Source organism: Lethenteron reissneri, chromosome 34 (genome assembly GCF_015708825.2).
Source record: "Lethenteron reissneri isolate LAM-NWPU_2019-01 chromosome 34, ASM1570882v1, whole genome shotgun sequence".
In the NCBI taxonomy this organism is placed as follows: domain Eukaryota; kingdom Metazoa; phylum Chordata; class Hyperoartia; order Petromyzontiformes; family Petromyzontidae; genus Lethenteron; species Lethenteron reissneri.
In genome coordinates this window covers 11472384-11493545 of record NC_083812.1, presented here as the reverse complement: position 1 = coordinate 11493545, position 21162 = coordinate 11472384, and the positions used below count along the sequence as shown (strand labels likewise).

The 21162-nt window shown below is 53.7% G+C and overlaps 1 protein-coding gene across 5 annotated transcripts in view; it reads right to left on the bottom strand.

The window, feature by feature from the left end:
• LOC133350664 (paired box protein Pax-2a-like) overlaps nucleotides 1-21162 on the bottom strand; it is a 339735-nt gene that overhangs the window by 34839 nt on the left and 283734 nt on the right. For all 5 annotated transcript variants that reach the window (XM_061565266.1, XM_061565270.1, XM_061565268.1 and 2 more), the window contains exons 6-7: nucleotides 13672-13838; nucleotides 7667-7781 (exon numbers count right to left, since the gene is read on the bottom strand). In XM_061565266.1, coding sequence (XP_061421250.1) covers nucleotides 7667-7781; nucleotides 13672-13838 — 282 coding nt within the window. The remainder of the gene's footprint in view (nucleotides 1-7666; nucleotides 7782-13671; nucleotides 13839-21162) is intronic.

Here is a 21162-nt window from a genome sequence, read left to right as displayed (position 1 = left end):
TTGTCTGCCTCGCGCGTCGCCTGGTTCCGCTTGTACGCCCCTCTGCACTCCGATTCCTCCATATCGTGCTAAATGCACAATTAGCATTTCAATTGCACGCGCGCGAGTCGGTGCGCCCACCGCAAGTGTAAAAATCGATTATTTTATCGATTAATCGCCGGGACGACACGGAGACGCGCTGCGCTGAACGGAACCCATTCCGCCCGCTGCATTCAACGTGCACAAGCAAGTGCTTACGCCCAGAGACTCAAATGTCTTTGACAATGTTGATGCCAAATTCCTAAAGGGGCCTTTCAATTACTCACAAGTGCTTTTTAATTTATTCTTCGTGTCAAGACGGGGCATTATTTATTATTAGTATTATTATTACCACTGCTGCCAGGTGAAAGCCGATATCTTGCGAAGGATATTCACTTCCAAGTCAGGTGGCTGGGCACGCACCCAGTACTCTCTGTCACGAGAATGCGGCTGGTTGGCAACTGGCTCGATGGTTACATGGCGAGCGGACTGGCTCGCTGGCCTGGTGGCTGGCTGGCTCATCAATTGGTTAAACGATTACCTGGCCACCCTGGCTGCCTGGTTTGCTGGGTAACTAAACGACTGCAGAGCTTGATGGCTGGTGGGTTAGCCGGATAAATATTTGGGTGACTGGCCACCCCGGCTGGATGATTGGCCAGATCTCCAGCTGACTAAACAAACCGATTGACGGACCAACTTACTGACCTGACCGGTCGACTGCCCGTCGCCTGACTGACCGTCTGATTGGCCACGTGATTGATCGACCGGCTGGCTCGTTGGCCGGCCCGAATGTTCGGCGGGCTGGCTGCCTGCCACGCCACACGCAGAGACTTCCCGCCCCAGCAGGAGAACCCAAAATAATGCTCCTGCCAAAAGCCCGGCCACGCCGTGCATCCCACTTAATGACACACTGTGTCTATTTTGCTCCCCGTAGGACGGGCGTTGTTTTTACGTCTCGTCGCACAGACCCAGCGAATATGAAATGTCATGTTGGCCCGCTGCATCTTATGCTGTGGGTCCAAGCTGGCTAAGGAGAGGGGGTTCATAATGGCCGTGTCACAAATGTCGGAGCCAGCGTGGCTGCCGCCGTGGGTACCAGACCCTGGCGACAACACGTGGTGCCTACGGTCGGTTCCCATGCGGAGGTGGGTCTCGTGGACTCAGCCACCTGAACAATTTACAGTCCTCTGTGTCAATCGACTGCTGGATGAAAACCTCCTCACGCTGCATTGGTAATGGGGGGCGGGGGGGGCAGGGGGAGGAGGGCCGTGCGATCACGCTGCACCATGCTGCCCGGTTGACGAACGGGCGGTGCGGCCAGGGCCATTAGCCGTGGCAGGCTATCGAACTCGTGGGCCGTCGGGTCCGTAGCTTGCGCAAAGCTACGGCGGCGGGCACCACGCGGAACGAGATCACTGGGAACACCCCGGCCGCTGCCCTGCGATCGATCGCGCGGCTTCCTAAGGGGCGCCCGCCTCCTTCGCCATTGCTCTGCTTCCAGAAAGTCGCTCTAATGGGGGGGGGGGGTGCGATTGAGCCGTAGTCCACGCCGAGTATTGAAGGAGAGGACGTAAAGCAAAACAGAACAATTATGATTGGCAGAGGCTGCAGTTGAACGGTGTTTTAAAGCGACTGCCAGCGCTGGCGTGAAGGAGCGTGGGTTTAGAGCTGCGGGGAATAGGGTTTCGCGAGGGGCAACCGCGAGCAGTCTCCAAGCAGATAAAATAATAAAGATGAATTTGGCAGCCGTGTTGTACCCTGGCGGTGAGCGGCGCTTTGAACCCAGCAACCGAGTTCGATTCCCGGTCACGACAAACGTTAGTGGCGAGTGGCATCAGAAGCATTCCTGCGTCTCTCTCCCCTCCACTTCACCACACCACACGTGACCAGCGTGGTGAAGTACGGCCAAGCGAGCCTGGTGACTAATACGGCGTGAGTAGGCCGTCTTCCATCAGCGGTTGGGCAGAGGGCTGTGTGCATTATTATTGTTACATTGAAACCGTTGCATCGCAGCAATTCTAGAGCAATAAATGAGAGCGTGCGAAGTGACTCAAGGCACATACGTTCATTGTTAGTCAACAATTAACTCACATTTTCAACAATGTGCATGTTAAACATGACGTGTCGTAATATCGCGTCCGTGCTCCGCCGACAATTTCTGCCGCCCCATTCGAGTTTCGTTTGCCGCCTGCAGGAAACCATCGAGCTGTCGGTCGACTCTAGCCCACCGCCCCCCGCTGGGGTCATTACATCCAGAGTGGTCAACCTAGGGATATACTGGCCCCTGCCACAGAAACGTGGAATTTCCCACCGTTGGCTCAGCATCGCCCGGGGGCAGAGACGAGCACGGACTTGAGCGAAAACCCAAAAAAGAAGCCGTCCCGTCGGGTCGCCAAGGCGGCACAACGCCGCGGCTCTCGTAGCCACCGCTGAAATCTCCCACGTGGTGGATCCACGAACACCCTCGGCATGCGGACAGCCGCGCGTCGGTTGTTGTGCCGGTCTCTCCGCGCCATCGGATGCCTCCTCCTCCTCACAAAAGGTCACAGTGACCTCAGGAGGACTTAACGTTTAATAAGAATGGATAATGCGCGCGTGGTGCTTTTTCACATTCCTGCGCCGCTTTTATGGAAAACTGCTGGGTACAAGGTGGCACGGTGGTGCAAAACTCGCAAAATAATTGCCCACAAATCTGAGCGTAATGATCGCTTCATGATTGCGCATGCAAAAGCATGTGGAGTGTCTCTGCCCCTAATGCAGATGGATGTAACCCGAAGCTCGCACTTGTCACAACAAAGCCTCACTTGCACGCACCTTATCACTGCGGTTGTGAAATCTGTGCGAGCCTCAATGTTTTCAGACCCAAAGCCAGATAACTTCAAATAACGAACATGGCAAACTCGACAATGTACTGGGTGAGTCTCTCCCTCTGTTTGGTGCGACATTGGCGGCTGATATGGCAATGTGGAATTTCCACCGTTGGCCGAGCCAACGATTTCTTGAGAAGGACGATGCGTTGACTTTGCTTTGACCGGATCAATTAACAAATTGCTCTTCTTAAAACAAAACATCTCTTGAAACGTAATTCCAAGTACGGATGTTGTTATCGGTAAAGTTTCTGGCCAGGTGCCAGCTCAGCCCATCATTCCTCCTGGATCGATACAACGAGCAACACGTTGTCGGAAGTCCATGGCAGGTGTCACATGGGAATGTGGAATTTCCACAACTGTCCGAGAGCTCATCTTCTTGGTTCTTTCGGTAAAGTCACGTAGAAGGGAAATGATAAAATAATAAAAATAAAACATAATAAAACACAATTGTATTTTATTATGTTTTATTTTTATTGTATTTTATTATGGTTTATTTTTATTATTTCCCTTCTACGTGACCAAGAAGATTAATCCCTGCAGTCACGAAAGTTTTAAATCAAAATTTGGCCGAGAGCTGCCAATGGAGAAGGCCCCATCCCATGCTGTGCTTGAGCAGCGATTGATTTTAAAAAATAATTTAACCAAATTCAAAGGTCAAACAGTCCACCTGCTCACGTCATTGTTGGGCAGTACTCACATCCATTGGCATGTTTGAGCCAGTGGTGGAAACTCCACATTACTGTTCCTGGGCCAGTGTCTCCATGAAAACAACATTGGTACGAATTGGTCTGTATTTCATTCACCCCAAATGTATGATGATGGGGTACATTGACCCCTGACTCAATTTTTGTGAATTGAGTGCTCAAACTCCAACGGCACCGGCCTAGATTATTCAAGATATAAATATCATTTAATATTTGTCGACTGAAATTATTCACTGTTGAAGCCTATTCGAACGATTTTATTTAGTTCATCTACTGCCTCTAAACATTAACACCGATACCCAGATCTCATCTCGCATGTCGGTATCCATTTAACAGGACGAGTCTCGCTGAAACACTCGCTGGGTGAGCCTCGCTGAAACGCTCGCTGGGTGAGCCTCGCTGAAACGCTCGCTGGGTGAGCCTCGTTGAAACACTCGCTAGGGTTTGTGCTCACTTGATCCGACGTGCATCACTCCGCGTGATCGCAACATTTTTTTAAATTCATGAGCGCGGATTCACAGGGCCATGAATATTTAATTAACACTTTATGATTACGCGCCGGCACACAATTATAACGTACGCTAAGTAAGGTACAAAAACACGTTGAAATATTAACGCGAGTTTTTTTTTTTTTACATATATATTGGGAAGGCTACAAATGAAATTAAAAGTTTTACTCGCAAAAAAAAGCCACGAGGGTTTTTTGTTGTTCCTCGTTATCGTTCACGATGCGGATGAAATTATCAAATAAATTAATCATGGTCTGTTATCTAGGTTTACTATTTGTATGAGATTCACTACAAATGATAGCTGCAGGGGTTTTGGTACCGACCTGCTTTGTTTATGGAATCTGTCATTGACGCCATCGTTGTCTTACTTACATGAGGCCCTTCTCACAATCAAAACACTGATGGGGCCAAGATGGCAATCTGCTCCCTTAGCCTCGCTAGGATATTACCTGGTTCGTAAACTCACCTACCCACTCGCCACCCACCCACCACTCACCTACCCACTCGCCACCCACCCACCACTCACCTACCCACTCGCCACCCACCCACCACTCACCTACCCACTCACCACCCACCCTCTCACCACTCACCTACCCACTCGCCACCCACCCACCACTCACCTACCCACTCGCCACCCACCCACCACTCACCTACCCACTCGCCACCCACCCACCCACCACTCACCTACCCACTCGCCACCCACCCACCACTCACCTACCCACTCGCCACCCACCCACCCACCCACCACTCACCTACCCACTCGCCACCCACCCACCACTCACCCACCCACCGAGAACAGCGTCTGACAGCAGTGTTCGCTGAGAGAGGTGAGGAAGAGACAGATCATTGATGAGAGTGTGGCTGTACCAACGACCGTCATAGTAGCAGTAACAGAGAGACGAGAAGGAGACATGTCAAGGTGGGGGGGGTGGTAGTGGCTGTCGTCAATTGTTAACCATTGTATAACAATCGGGTGAACAATATTGCGCTCGATTCTATCAGAGCTAGATAACGACCACGATTTCCACTACGACAGCACTGGGAGAGTTGGAGGGAGACAACCAGGTTACTGCGGGGCACACGGACCCGTCCACGCAGACAGACAAACACTGTTCCATGTCCAAAAAACGTTATAGTCATCACCCATTGTCTATCCACTGCTAGATGAAGGCATCCCCATTCTCCACCATCCTGTAATGACGCAGTCCATCTCACTCCTGCACCCAATCTGACCTCGTCGCTCCATCTCCACTGCGGTCGTTGCATTGGGCGCCATTCCATTACTAGTCTGGTCCATTGACCATCGTGCCTTCTAGCCACGTGTCTTGCCCAAGCCCACTAAACTTCCCTTCACAGCCAATAGCATGCCTCTGATCCCCGTGCTACTAATCCAGTCTCTCAGTGACATTCCTAGCGTGTATCTCTCCACGCTTCCATTTGCAATTTTGACCTTTTTTTGTGTTCCAGTTTCTGCCTCGTTTTTTTGTCCCTTATGCGGACAACGCGATTGGAGGTGCTCTATTCGGACACGCTCTTCACGCTGCCGCAGCATTGTCCAAACGCAGCCCGCCCAAACGGAACACCGTTCCGCTGTCGACGGCCTCTGGACCTCTGCGTCTGAATCCAGGTGGCCTCGACGAGGGCGGAGCTAATGACGTCACACCGCGCGCGCGCGCGGCACTCCCCCCTCCGACGGGAGGAGGCGAATGGAAACGGCACGGCAACGATATTTTCCTCGGCGAATTGTTTTTCCTGCGTATCGATCCCGGGTCACGCCATCGTCGCCGAGTGGAGTTGGATTTTTTTTTTCTTTTTTTTCCTTTCCCCCTCCCCCCTGCTATCGCCAGCAAATTGAGCTCACACGAAGGAATTGTACAAATTGATCGCTCTAAACGGATTATGATTTGCCCAGAGACGCGCGGACCCGGCGAGTCTGCGCGGCGTCGCCGCGGGGCGTGGAGCCGCTGCGCACCACGAGGCGTCTGCGTCGTGCGGAGCTTCCGAGCGCCTACCACCACCCCCCTCCGCCCCCCTCCAGGGAGCCGGTTTGCGCGAGCACCGAGAGTTCGATTCCTAGACACGGCCGCACGCAGGCCGATTTGGTACGGACCGTCCCCTTCCACCCCCCACCCACCTAAATTAAATCGCTCGAACTACGAGGGCCCAGAGAGGCGTCTCGGACAGCGACGTGAGCGCGCCCCGAACCTTTGAGCCACGCTGCGGAACGGCGCATTCTTATGCGGCTCGCGTTTTTTATTTTTTTTTGCTGAGCGCACGCACGTGACGTTCCTTCGCCCCGCGAACTTTTAACGCCACCGCCGCCAAATCTCCGACAGGTGGGCGGAGATTATTCCCGCTCGGTGCCGGCGGCGCACCGAGACGAACGATGGGTGTGGGGCGAGTGAGCGGGGGGGGCGGGGGGGGCTGCGATTGCATCCACCTCGAACGCCGAGTGGGCGACGGTCTCAGCGCGTCGCCACGAGACAGCCCGCGTCGCCCTCGCCCATCGCTCACACCTGCCACGCATCTGCGTTGCGCAACGCAGCGCCCCGCACGTGAGAGCACATAGACACCTGCGCGTGTCGTCGCGTGCGTTTTGCGAATGCGGGGAGTGGCGGCGCAGTGATCGGCGATGCCCGCTGCACCCCTCCGTGCGCTGCGCTCGCTGACAGCGCTTCTCCCGACAGTCGGTGTAGGCTACTTTATTCGAGGGCCCTTTAGTGTTTGTTACGGGCGTGTTAATTGAGGAGGTTTTGTTCACGAGCATCCATTAATGGGTGGCGTGGCACGCACGCGCACAAAACGACAGTGACAAGTGCTGGACGAGCTATCGTGAGCCGCCCCTGGGTGCAAAGCGATCGTGGGTTACAATTCGTTGGCATTGGTGATAGGTAGACACTAGGGATCGTTGTTTCAATTGCTATGTAAACCTGGCCTGGGCATCCTCTAGGCTGACTCAGACCACAATGAGAACTTGTTACAATACATCACCATCTAGGGAGACAGAGACGGCCTTTGTTCGATGCATATAAGCAGCAGCCTTGCACCTGTTGGCTCGGACAATGGGACGCGGACAAGGTGTAGGAGCCGGGAGGGTGAGTGATTTGACGATTTGAGTCTCAGAATGGAGCTCGCGTTGCCCCGGGATTGGTCACCGCCAGCAGCAGCAGGAGGAGGAGTTGGCAAGACGAGCGGAAAGAGTTGAGGAAAAGGGAGAGAGAGCGAGAGTGCAAGTGAAGGTGCGCAGCTCCGAGGGTTCGTCTGCTGCTCTTCGTATCGCAGCTCGGGTCTCACGGTCGGGCGGTCGTGGGTTCCATCGCGGTCAGCCCGTCATGATCATCATCATCATCATGGCCATCATCATCACCGTCGTCATTACCGTCATCATCGCCATCATCATCGCCGTCATCAACGGTCGCTTCCATTCATCCATGAATTGGAATAAACGATCGAGCGTTCAATCTGCATTCAACTTAACCACGCCTTTCACGTAGCGGGGCTCAACAGCATCGTCGTCAAGCGCGAGACCGAGCGACCGCGGCCGCGGGAGCCGCACGGCGCTCACCGGTGACGAGGGGGTACGACTGCGCCGCCATCTCCGGGGTGCCCGGCCCCACCATCCCAGACTTCACGTCGTCCATGCCGGCTCCCAGGGCCGATAGAGGAGGGTACTCGGTTCCCTGGGGGCACGTGCGCACAGGCGAAACACGGACAGTCGTTAATCGAAGTCAAGAAGGCACAAGAGGTTCACATTTTATACAAAGTGGACAAAACTCTCGGTTCAGCACGAGCCAGAACAGGCGATCGCTGCCGCGCGACGCGGACCCGCAGAGCCTCGCCCGCTCTCACACCGCCGGAAACTCCACGATCCCAAGTCGGGGACCGCTGGCCGGAGAGAGACCGGGCCAGCGGAGGAATTGAACTCGGGTTCTCGGCTGCCTCTGGCTCGGCGCTTCAACGCCACGAGGTCACCGGTTCTCCGAGCGCCTTCAGTCGACCTCCGAGTGCCGTTGCCGTGTTGACGGCGGGGAGGCTGCGCACACTCGCCCGGCCTCAAGTTGTGTGAGCAGCCCCCTCGCCGTCTTTGTTTAATCAGCAATTTAGCCCGCGGGAGCGCAAGCAGCGCCGGGGCTCCCACAGGGAGGGGGGGGGGCGGGGGGGGGAGGTTAAACTACCGCCACCTCCGACTCGACGTCTGGGGCCAGGGATGAGTCCTGGTGTGAGGAGCGGTGGGTGCAGCGGTTAGCGCTTCGCTGCGAACCCGGCGGACTCGAGTTCGATTCCCGCTCGCGGTCACCAACTGCGGTGACGATCATCTGAAGCGGTCTAGGGCCTCCCCTCGGTCAACTCGGCCTCCAAAATGAGTGCCTGGTGCGGCGTGTAAGCATCGCTACTGGGGAGACAAAGGTGGTCGGGCGTGGTGCCGGCCACCCATCCACCCCCTCGTGTACTTTTGCGGCCTTCATAGGTGCTCGCTAACAGCACTTGCCCCTACGGTCTGTTAAAGGCTATACGGGGGTATTTCGCTTTGTCGTTCTAGTTTGCGAGACCTCAGTGGGTCGTCGACAGGTCAACGTGACCAACGACGTTGATGCCGCCTGCTATAAACCCACAGCCGCTGCAGAGTCAACACCCACATCTCTCTTTAAAGAGTCTTACCACCACCACCACAACCTGGACCAGAGGCGTTTTCTTCATGACATTATCCAAGCAACCATTCAAGGGCAGCCGTGACAGAGTCGCGAGACCGCCGCCATCCGGAGGGCTCACCCCTTTGGTCGCCGGATTCGTGAGAGGCCAGATTAGCAATCGCAAACAACTCGGTGTCCAGGTGGCACACTGTAACACGGGTTGCTGTTTTGTTGGGGTTAGATCGCGTAAATAATAAATGTGTAGTTAAACCCGCCACCACCCGACACAGCCAACTAGTAAGGTTCGTCAATTGGCCATGTCAGGTGGTGGCAGGTTTCACGACAAATTTCTATTTACGCGATCTAACCCCAACAACAACAAACAAAAAAACCCGTTTTCTGGATGACAGTGGTCTTGAAAGCCCACTCCGTGTTAAAGTGGCGCACCGTGCCGAGAGACTGCGCGCCCCGGCAGGGGAGCGGCCCAGCGCACAGGTGCACGCATTCCGCGCCACCACGCCCGCCCCTCACACGTTTATGTGGCAGCATAAGAGCATCGGGCTGGATGCGCGCGTACGCACGCACACGTAAATATAAATGTGTCGTTAAACCCGCCACACACACGCGCACTCGTAAAAACGACAAACAGTTTCCGTGGCGCCTTATAAACTGGTCGGCGAGCACCTATTAAGGCCGACCACGGCGCTCAAGGGGGTGATGCGGCCAGCAAAGCGCCCAACTCCACCCCTCTGTATCCCTGGTGCTTTAGCCCACCGCGCCGGACACTCGCTTAAGGCTGAGTCGATCGAGGAGATTGTCCGAGACCGGTTCGGACATTCGCCACCGATGCAGTCAAAGTCGTGGAATCGAACTCGGCCGGCCAGGATCCGCGCCCCGACCGCAATGCCACCGCTCCGCCACGACCACTCCCTCCGCGCACCCCGCGTCCGCTGAAAACGCTGCGCCCGGAGCCGAGGGAGTCGAGCGGCGAGGATGACACGCGCTTGTTTTTTCACCCCCGAGATCCAATCGCCTGCGCTCGGGAGATCAGCGCTGAGCCCAGGGGCTGTCATCGTTTCGACGGTGGAGGGGGTGCTTCCGAGCAAATCTTCTCATCCACGGACGCTGCCGCCACCCTCCCCCCCCCCCGTGTCACGCGGGCGTGCCCGTCCGCGTGTCGCTCTTCCTAGACGCACGGGCCCCGAGCCCCCTCGCGCTCGCACTGCGCAGCGGAGAGAGCACGGCTGTCAGGGTCGCGAGTTCAAGCACCGCTCAGAGGATGGTGTAGTTTGGTGGGGGTTTATATCGACATCGGGATGGAATTGCCCCCACCATAACAATATGGAATTTCCACCACGAGCTTGGGACCAGCAATATAGATCAGCACTCTGTGTGTGCTGTTTGCGTGGCATAGGTGTGTGCGTGTGCATGTTGCGTGCATCTGTGTGGTGCATATGTGCCTGTCATGTCTACATACGCATGGGGTGTTTGTGTGTTTTTGGTATGTGAAGTTTGTGACCCATGTGTAGTATACGTGCTGTATTTGTGTGTTCATATGCAATGCTGTGTGTATGCTCCGTGCGATGTGTATGCTATGCGGTGGCTATGCTCTGTGCGGTGTGTATGCTATGCCGTGTGTATGCTATGCTGTGTGTGTCCTATGCGGTGTCTACGCTATGCGGTGTGTATGCCATGCTATTTCTATGCTATGCTGTGTGCAATGCGCCTCCCGTTTTGCCATTGTGTGCATGCTGTCCTGGCGCGCATGCTATTTTCCACTTGCCATTCCGTGCGCGCGCTGTGCGGCGCGTGAACGCTGTGCGTGCGCGCAGTGCCCCGACGCACGGTCGCACAGCCGTCGTGTAGCGGGGAACAGCTGACAAATGGGGGAGCCAAGGGTCAGGGGGTCAAGTGGCAGGAGGAGAGGTGGGGTGGGGTGGAGGGGGGCGAGTAGGGGGAGGGGGGGTGATAGAGGGGGGCCCAGAGGCACCGCCAGTTAAGCTAATCCCACTGCCCTGTGGCGCCACGATCGCCCCTTCACTGATTTATCACTTGATTAATTCGAGGGGACGGAGAGGAAATGAAAATGAACTCAATTAGGCAGTGGTCTCTGCCACAAAGGGTTTAAGTGTGCGGGCTGGGGAGTAATTACTAGACCCCCGTGCTTAATAGCCTGACGAAAGTAAATAAAGGTTACCGCTGGTAATACGCACTTTCAGCGATAAAGTTACAAGGCAAGGCAACTCGATTTCATTGTCCCCTGGTATTAATCTTGCCCGTACGGGGCCCGTGGGGTTGAGAGGTGCACGGAAAACACTACAACAATATCGAGACGATAAATCTTCATGAGAGAGCTTCATCTCGACGGAAAATGCGCTTTAATTGCGCCGAAATCAGAGCGAGTTTTGAATGTGTGTTTAACTGGGGGGGGGGGAGGGGGGTTCTTTCAATTTATACCGCGCCACGTTTAACCACACCTTTATCCCCCCTCTCTTCTCTCTCTACTCTGTTCCTTCCGTGTAAAATTTTACGGCCGAGGGCTTATAAAGGTCATGAAATATCTCAATGACTTCAGTGCGAGGGGTTTTTTTTATCATCATCGCTCGCTAAAACTTTCCCCGGCGAAATTAAAACAAAAAAAAGTAAAATCAGGTGGAAGGCGACGCGCACAATGCCTGCGACGCAGCGCTCTCGCGTAAAGTATTTTGGCCTTTCGCCGGAACGACTATCTCGACTCTCTCGCACGTTATCTGCGTCTGCGCTGCCACTTTTAAAGGTTTCTCCAGCCTTTGGGGATATCTATCGCACCCGCCGCCACCTCCGCCGCCCAAGCTCGAAACGTTTGGCGCGGCTTTGCCATCGCTCCGGGTGATGCGCAGATTTGAATCCCGGGGACTCGCCGGCTATCGCGATGTGCCGCTCGTGTCAAACGCAGCCGCTGTCCCGATCCGCGGCCTCCGAATACCGATCGGTGTACGCGTGTTCGCTGTCCTCGTATCGAATGCTACTGTATGAAGATATTGGATTCTTGTTGATCGATTGAGCCATCATTTGTGGCCAGGTCGCATCTGGAAAAAAACAATAAGCTAATCGCTCAGTGGGCTTTACATGGTAAAATAAATAAACATCGTTGTTTTTGCATATTTTTTTCGTACTTTTCCGACACTCTGCACTCCTACCGCATTCTCGTTGTGTTGTTTGTTGTTGTAACGTTATGACCCTGTGCGCACACTGGAAATCAAAAATATGTAAGTCTGCTTTGAGAATCAATTTCTTGCAAGTGGCCTTCCCTCTTTCAGCTTTGTCGCTTGCCCCCTGATTCTGTTTTTGTTTCCCTGCTTCCCATGCAATGCGCACTGGGATCCTAGGATGAGATGCGCATTACAAATTTGAATGATTATTACCATCGGATTCCTCGAGTATAAATACAGATTCCAATGCTGTCCGTTAACACAGAGTTCCCTCTGCCGTGATGTCGAATACGCACAGGCTGATGTCGCCTATTTGCATTCCGTAGTAATTTTAATCTATCAAGATTATTACCTAACACGTGTGAACGAAAGCAGCTCATTGACTTGTACTTTCTAATGTTGTAGATGGGGTAGGAAGATACATTTTGGCACAATTTATAATACTATTATTATGTGGGCTCAGTAAGCAGAACAATTATAATATTTTTTTTAATTATCGAGGTCACAAATTTTTGTTTAACGTATTTTGTTGAATTTGTAAGTTTTAGAGGATGCTCAATTCCAATAAACAATCTGAATCTACAAGCCACCAAAAGGAAAGTTTTCGAGTTCAGGTCCATCACAATTGGGGGACGAAAATGTCGAAGTGTTTGTGGGTGTTTTCAACCGGGGCCTACAAAAGTTATTATGATTATTTCTGTAAGAGTTGAGGGTCCTGGAGCTAAACATAAAATTAGATTAATTCCATTTTTGGAGCACGTCTTGAAAAAAAAATGTGACGCAAAAGCTCCAATCCAGTGGGCAATGTCCACTAACTATCTATGAACTATTTTTATTTTAGCAGGTAAGGCCCACTCAGCTATGTAGAAGCTGTTTTTCAGAAGCGACCAAGCTATCACAAATGATAGCTCAACAAAGTGGCTTATCACATGGAAATGTGTAGCACGTTAATTCTAAATGTGGAGGAAAAACCGGAGGCCCTGGAGAAAAATCCACGTGACCACGGGGATCGAGAGACACGCACACTCCAAATATACAACAGGCGTCTGGGTGGGGATCGAACCCACGACCTCCTGTATACCAGGCGAGGTAGTTAACATCTCCTAGCCACAGCGGTGTGGCACCCACTGTGGAACCACCCTGCCCACGCTGGAGGTCAACACAGCCGGTGCTCACAGGCACAATGCCGCACAGAGACAGGCGAATCAATGTTCGGCGCATTGATCGATGCAGAGCATCTGTAGCAGCCACAGTCAAAGGGAGCAACGAGTTTAGTGAGCGTGAGAGGAAAACCTAGAGGTGAGAGAGGGAGGTGAGAGAGGGAGGTGAGAGTGGGGGAGAGGGAAAGAGGGGCGAATGAGAGGTGACAGGGGTGAGAGGTGAGGAAGAGGTGAGAGGGTGATAGGAGGATTCCACGGTACCGGACCAGGCCCTTTGACTTGTCGCACAACCTGAGTGTTAGCGAGTGTGTGAGTGGGGCCTCAAGGTGCACATGGCCTGGCACAAGCGTCGTGGTGACGTCACCGCCACTTAGTGGCGAATGGCGGTTGTTGTTGAGTGGGGCGAGTGTGAGCAGGCCAGCGGGCGGGTAAGCGTGCGTTGAGGGCGAGCGGGCGGACGGGCGGGCGTTATGCGAGCAAGTGTGAGCGAGTGGCCGGCCGAGTGGCCGAGTGGCCGAGCTGGCCGAGCGGCCGAGCTGGCCGATGCGGTGCCGAGCAGGGCGTGCGGTGCGAGCGGGGCGAGGGTACCTGCTCGGGCTTGCCGTGCTCGGCGAACACCTCGGCGTAGTGCTGCCGCTCGAACGCGCGCTCCAGCGCCTCCAGCTGCTGCTGCGCGAAGGCGTCGGAGCGCAGCTGCTTGCGCACCGCGTCGCTGCTCACGGGGGAGTCGCCCGCCTGCACGGGGCTCACCACGTCTGGTTCGCAAGGCACACACAGGACGAGCGCGGTCAGCCACGGCGCAACGCAACGGTGCGAAGACCACGGAACCGAACGTGGTTTGGCACGCGGCGCGATGAATGCGACGCGCTGCGATGCCGGCGGTCGAATGCAATGAAGCAATGCGTTGCAATGCGATAACCTCCGATGCAATGGCACGCAGTGCAATGTGATGCACTGCAACAGGCAGCCAGGCTGGTAGGGAGCGCCTCTCGTCTTTAAACAAGATAACTGACTGAAGCAAGCCTAACCCCAACCGATGTGACATTGTGCGTCGAAACTGGTCCAGAGTTTGACCTGTCTTAAATCAATCCGTGCCGAATGGATGCACTCGCAGAAGGCCTGCGCGATGCTGATGGGCTGCGTGAGACAAACTTGGACGTTCACGTGGAGCGACGGGCGCACGTGTGCAGGAGACGTGCGCCGTCCGCTCATCGCTTTCGTCGTCGACAAACAGAGGCGAGAGCGCGGAGAGACAACGGACGGATCTCCTCCGCTAGCGAAGCCAGAGCATCGTTATCAGTGACCGCGTGTCTACGCAGGCGGCGGGGGGGGAAACACAGGTACCACTCGCTCTGCGTCTCGACAACTTTGAGACTTGGGACCAAGACAACCGGGGGACTTGGTGCCGCCAGCACCGCCGGGGGTTCTGGGCTCGAGCAGAGCACACGGGAAGCGGGCGACCGCGCGCCCGTTTGTCACGAGCCGCCCGAGAGCACGAGAATGTTTAAGTCGCGTTTGTTTGTCGTTGAGTGAAGTTTCGTTTAGACACCGAGCGTGCGAGCGGAGGCACCGGCAGCGAGCGAACGCAAGGGTTGTGTCTGCGCGACGAGCCCAGCGAACTGGAGCAGGCGGCGGTGACAGAAGCGGAACAAATGAAGACATTACAAAGCAATTAGGGCAGAGAATATTTCACCCGGAAAAAAATAAATTACAGAAGAAGAAAAAAAAAAGAACCCTCGGCAAAAAAGCTAAATTATGCCACCAGCGCTCGCGCCGAATGCGGAGAAGAGTGATTTCCAGGGCCGAGCCGCGGAGAGAACTGTACAGGGTTGGGGCGCCGGGGAGATGGATTGAGCCGGGCTGCGGGGCTCCCGGGAAGAGAGCGGTGAGAGTGAACGCCGGCTGCAGTGCGGCGCAGACTGCAGTGCGGGGCAGAGGAAGACACAGCTGAGGATAAGAAGGGAGACGCTGTTCCGCTTCATAGTGTTTGCGTATGGATGGCTGTGAATTACTCGGCACCGTATATAAAAGGCCAATGGTTTTCCACACTCAAAGTGGCGCCTTATTTTATCGGCCCAGGAGGGATGGTGAGCCGAGTCAATTCAACGGCTAGAAACTTTACTCACGTTCTTGGGCATCACCTTGGTTGACGCAAACTCAGCTATCTCGTGTGGTGTGTGAACCACAGCCAGAGAGTTACAAAGGCGGTCAGGCAGATCGCCGGCCACCCCCACCCCATCACGCGTCATGCCGGTCTTAACAGGTGCTCGCTGCTTGCCACTGCGCCCGATGCTCCACGATGAAAGATCTTTGTCTTTGTGTTCATGTCCACAAACGTGTGCTCATTCACGACCACAAAGACAAAGATTCCCCACTCCCCTCCCCCCCAATAGCCTGAACAGACTGTTGGGGCAAGTGCTGTTAGCGAGCACCTATGAAGGCCGGCAAGGCACACGAGGGGGTGGCTTGCCAGCACTACGCCCGGCCGCCTTTGTCTCCCCAGTGGAGTAGCGATGTTTGCACACCGCACCAGGTACTCATTTGAGGATGAGTCGACCTAGCGGAGGCCCAGGACCGGTTCAGATAATCGTCACCGATTTTGGCCGTGAGCGGGAATTGAACTCGGGCCGCCGGGTTCGTAGCGCAGTGCCCTCACCGCTGCACCGCCGCTCCCCACGACCACAGACACACGCACAAGCGCGCGGAAAGGCACGTGCACCGTGGGCTTGTTTACAATGGCGGGGACCGCAGTAAGATTCCCCTATGGGGGACGAACATAAAATAATTAGAGAGCGGCGTGCGATGAGGTGCCGCGTCTGACAATAAACGTGATTCATGGAGATGATAGTGGCGATGTCAGCGATAATATCGCATCGTCAAAGTCAAAGTGACTCCCCCCCCCCCCCCCCCGGCTCAAACGAGCCGTGTGTGATGTTCATCTCAGTTTATGGCCCTGCGGCAATGGTGGAAATTCCACATTCTTATGACAGGACTGAGTTAATCCATACAATGACGGCTTTATACCTTTATCGACCCTTGAGAGATGATGGGTTGAGCCTCCCTTATAATTGCGACCTGCTCGCGCTAAGCACTGCGTCGTCACCCAGCTGGGTAACGTCTCTCGTGTTATCGATACAATAAGCGTGCTGCCCAGTGCTGCCAATAGTGCAAACTATGGGACACGCACAAACACGCGCACACGAATAACCCAGCTTATCCGTCTGTGTGTGTTGTCATCATGACAGCAATGCATCTACAAGAATGGCACACCAAGGCATATCGCTACAGTGCTCTCTCTTTTTAGGAAGATCATCGATTTATCTCAAATGTGCAATTTTAATGGGACGTGTCATCAGCAGTGCGCGCTCGCCGCTGTGACGCACGGTTCGGTCACAAAAGAAATGCCACGGAAAGCTCAAAAGTGTGCAAAGACCACGAATAATTGCATGCTGGGAATGGCATTGAGACGTAAAAGAGGAAGCCGTGGACGAGAGCACATAGTCGGGTCATTTGACGTAAGTTCGTCCGTGCAGAAAGTTCAGCAGGCTCGGGCAGGATACGTTGGAAGAAGGGACGGTGGACGATGGTCAAGAATAATAGCGGATCGGCTGCCGAGGGACGGAACGTGTCCCGGGAGGACGTCGACCGGGGAGATGGAGCGACCATTCAAATATGTAAATGAGGGGAAAACCCTGGCACGACAAATGGAGCAATGGAATCGGCTCGTGTGCTGGTGATAGGTGGACTGTCACAGCGTCGTGCAATTATGGCAATTGCTTGGGGGAAGCAGTGGATGGATCATGGCTAATGATGATTATGGTGAGGAGCGAAATTTGCTTCTGGAACTCCTACAGCCGTGCAAGCAATCGCTGCATCGCCCTGGGGAATGGCCCTTGTGGTGTCCCTTCAAGGAGTTAACTCTAGCTGGCCTTTGGACAGACTGCACCTGGAAATAGGAATGTGGAATTTGCATCACTTGATAAAGGCTGCCAATTCAAACGAGCACCAACCAGTACTTGCTTGGCCACAGACAGGCTGACTTGACTTTTTTTTTACTTAAATTATGCACTTATAGGGAATCTCCCGTAATGCTCGACACAACATATGAATGTTTCAAAGGTATTTTAACGATTCATCAACTCCAGAAATAGCGGCTATTATTTTCTTTTTTTCCTGCAGTAAAACAATGATTAACCCGAATGAATTCCCATCATTTTCACAATCCGTAGCGGGAGCGCGCACAAAACCGGGCGCGCTCTCCGCTCGTAGAATTAAGGCCGCCACCATCGCCGCTCATCAATCTCTGATAAATGAAAGGCTTTTTCCCACCTTAACTTTCAATCTGGTATAAAACACCATCATTTAAATCAAATCCAAAAAGGTTAAAAGCATTTTAAGTCTTACATGACCACTAACTGTCTCATGACTTCAAAACAGTAAATCACATCTCGCTCCAACCCTAAGCTTGTTCTCATATTTTTCTCTGCGTGCGTTGCAGGGATTTCCTGCCTATGATCCGTTATTAACTCCAAAACAAAATGTTTTTCTCTTCCATCTTGTGGATTTGGCTGCCCTTTCCCCAGAGTTCAGCGAAACATGGCAACTTTAAAGTCTCGCAATCAGACTCTCTATATTAAAAAGCCACAGTCCTGGCTCTGAATCACTCATATATCAGTTTATGTCACCATGCGAGGTGTCACTCTAAATTTACGGGCGGTTAGATTCGCCGGGACTTACGATCCCCGGTCGCTATCGATCGCTCAATTTCGCCGGCCTGGAGGCGGCCGAAATGAAGCTGGAATGAACAGCCGCGTGGCAACTCATCGCGCCCATAATATCCCACTTAATCCAGCGCTTTTGTGGGCAGATGGAGTCGCATTGATCTGCCCTGTAACGTTGATCGCGCTGCTGGGACACGCGCTGTCCCCTTCATCGCGAGGGATTGACCCGGTGGCCGCCCGCGACCCGGGCACGCCGGGGACCGCACGGTCGCGCCTCCCCAACCCCCACCCCTTTCCTCTCCCCCCCCCCCCACTCACCTCTCTCCCGTCCCCCCATCTCCGAGTCCCTGAGCTTCAGCCTGGCCCCTGAGCTTCAGTCTTGCCCCGATAGCCCAGACCTGAAACTCGCCCCAAGGCCTGCACTGAGCCTAGCGCTTGGTCCCTCCCTCAAGCCCGGTCACTAATCCTGCTTACACCACAACTCCCAACTCCAGGCTGATTCTGAGGCCTGCACCAAACCTGCCCCTTAGTCCCGCCCAAAACGCAGCCAACCACCCGACGCTAACCCTAAGGCATACCTACACTAAACCGGCCTGACTCTTAGACCTGCTCGGCACATCGCCATCCACCCAGCCGATGGTTGAATCAGAGCTCTAAGGTCTAAGCCAAGCTCCTTCAGCGTGGCTATTAAGCCAGCCCCACAGCTGAGGCTTAAGGCTGCCTCCGAGGCCTGCACTAGCCTGTGCCCTTTTGAGCAAAATTGGAAACAAAGGGCAACTATCACTTGACCCGAATCAATGTTCAAGCCTCACCCTGAGGCATACAACAATGTGTTTTTTTGGTTTGTTGCAGATACGGCAATCTAGCTTTCGAAAAAAAAAATGCTGCGTCCACGTTCAAACGAACATTTGGGGAGAGCTCATCTATTTTGGGGACCCGAAGCCATGGTGGAAATTCCATGTTGCTATGTTCGGACCAGTTTCGCCATAGATTGGCTACTATATACTTTCCACAAAGTGGTACCAATTGTATATGCTCAGTAAAGATGATGATGATGATGATGCTCATTGGGCTGAGTTAAACCCCCCGTTCAAAAGCGTGAACTCCCAAACACAGGAGACAAGATGCCAGATGGCATTGGTGATCAGATGTAGACGATGATGTTGTTGACAGTGATGACGATGATGATGTGTTTTAAAATAAAAGGTCCCAGGCCTCACATTCGGCTCCACATTTGGAGCCTGCGGACAGGCAGGCTGTCGCGCCAGGTGTGTCCATCGCAGCTAATTGAATGACTGATCGTTTACCATGCCAGCCGCATTAACTCTATTGCCACACATATGACTCGCGCAGTCTGGAAAACCTGGCACGCCCATATTGTGTTTCCTCCCCCGCCGCCCCCACACACACACGCACAAATAAATAACGATGCAGCGCCATGATCGACAAGGCGTCCATCACAACACACACGTACAGTGCGCATCGATAGTCAATGTGTCATGCAAGCGCTGGGGCAACGCTCCTTCGGTGGAAATTCCACGTTCCCATGGAGGGAGCGAGCGCTTGCATACGACGATTACTGTGAACATCGCATAAAGTGCTGTCCATTTGTGTCCAACACAGGAAGGCAAGGGGCCGAACCGACCCTCGACGGGATTTGAACTCACGACCTTCTGACTGCAAGCCGAGCGCTCTAACCGCTGTGTCACGTGACCGCGTGCGTGTTTAAATTACTAGCAACACAATCACTCGCTCGGCAAACGACATCAGTTCCAGAGAAAACGAGGAGCTAACATCGTGCGTAATATTGTTGACGAAAATATATATACCCTGACATCCAGCACACACGGAGTGTGCATTACATTCTAGAACGGTGCACGCAATATACCACGCATGCAAATGGATGAATGCGCGCACGCACGCACATACACGCACACGCCTGCACGGACCCACACGCACACACCCAAACGTATGCGCACACACCCCACACACACGCACCCACACACACATGCACAGCGAGCAGAACACAGAGCCTAATTTGAGCAGAGCTGGCGATCCGTCACTGCATTTACAAAACTGTTAGCGCCAGATGTGGCCAGTAGCAATGATGCATCACTCACCCATCCCCACAACCACTCTTAATTTCCTCTCAATTTGCTGCACCTGCCTTTTGCTGCTGCTGGTGGTTGTGGCAGTGGTGGCGGTAATGATATTAGTGGTGGTGGTGGTGGTGAAAGTAATGTTGTTGATGGTGGAATTAATTATGTTGTTGGAGGTGTCGGTGGCAGTGGTCGTCGATGGTGGTGTTGCCAGGGATGGTGGTGCTGGTAATGATGATGGCGGTGGTGATGATGGTGGTGAGAGTAGTGGTGATGGTTGTATTAATGGTGGTGGCAGTGGTGGCGTCCACACTGATGATACTAACGGATCTCGTTACATTCCTGAGGGGCCATCAAACACTTCTGTCACCAAAATAAAATCAAAATGCCACTTCGCATCACTCCTCCATCACTACTGCTTCTCGAGTTGTGGTTTTCGTGTTAGGTTTTATCCAATGATCATATCCCAGTTTTGCTCTTAGTTCCATTGTCATCGTAATGCTGATGATCATTACGATGACCTTGGCAGTACACAACTAAAGGTTGAGAGTTCAAATCTCAGTCAATATAATAATCTATGTTTCATTCCCTCCGAGGTAGATAAATGCAGTACCACTTTGTAGGATGTCAATATAGAGACTGGCCCGCACCATGGCAAAGTGGAATTTCCACCCCTGACGCAGGACCTGCCGTGGAAACGAGTGCCAACTCATTGATTATTTGAGCTGATGGGCAATGTCGACTGGGGCCTGTCACAGCCAACAGAGCAATGAGGATCGATCATTTCAGAGAACAGAGAACGGCCCCAGAAAATGAGACCGCAGAGGCACATCCACAGTTCACTGTCATCCTACCCCACGCAGCGCCCCTTCGTGATTCACAAACAACGAGTTTGACCTAACGTCAGTCACCCGACATATACGGTAAATACAGACAGAATTAAGTGAAAACCCAAAATCTCATGATGTTTTTTTTTGTTTAAATATCTGTGCATTCATCGGTGACCGAGCTGAAACCATCAGACTCGCCACACTTGAAAAGCCACTTTTATGCCTGGGATTTGAACCCGAGATCCCAGCCGCGATGGCTCAGTGCTCTTACACGGACACACGCATTAGCATGAGCCGCAGCGCCTCCTCCCAGCGCCGCCACCCCCCCCCCCCCTGCCACCGCGGCAAGCCAGCCAACCACATCATCAGCTCACATTTCTCGGGGGCACCTCTCACCTCGAACACGCCTGCGAAGATGCACAACAGGTG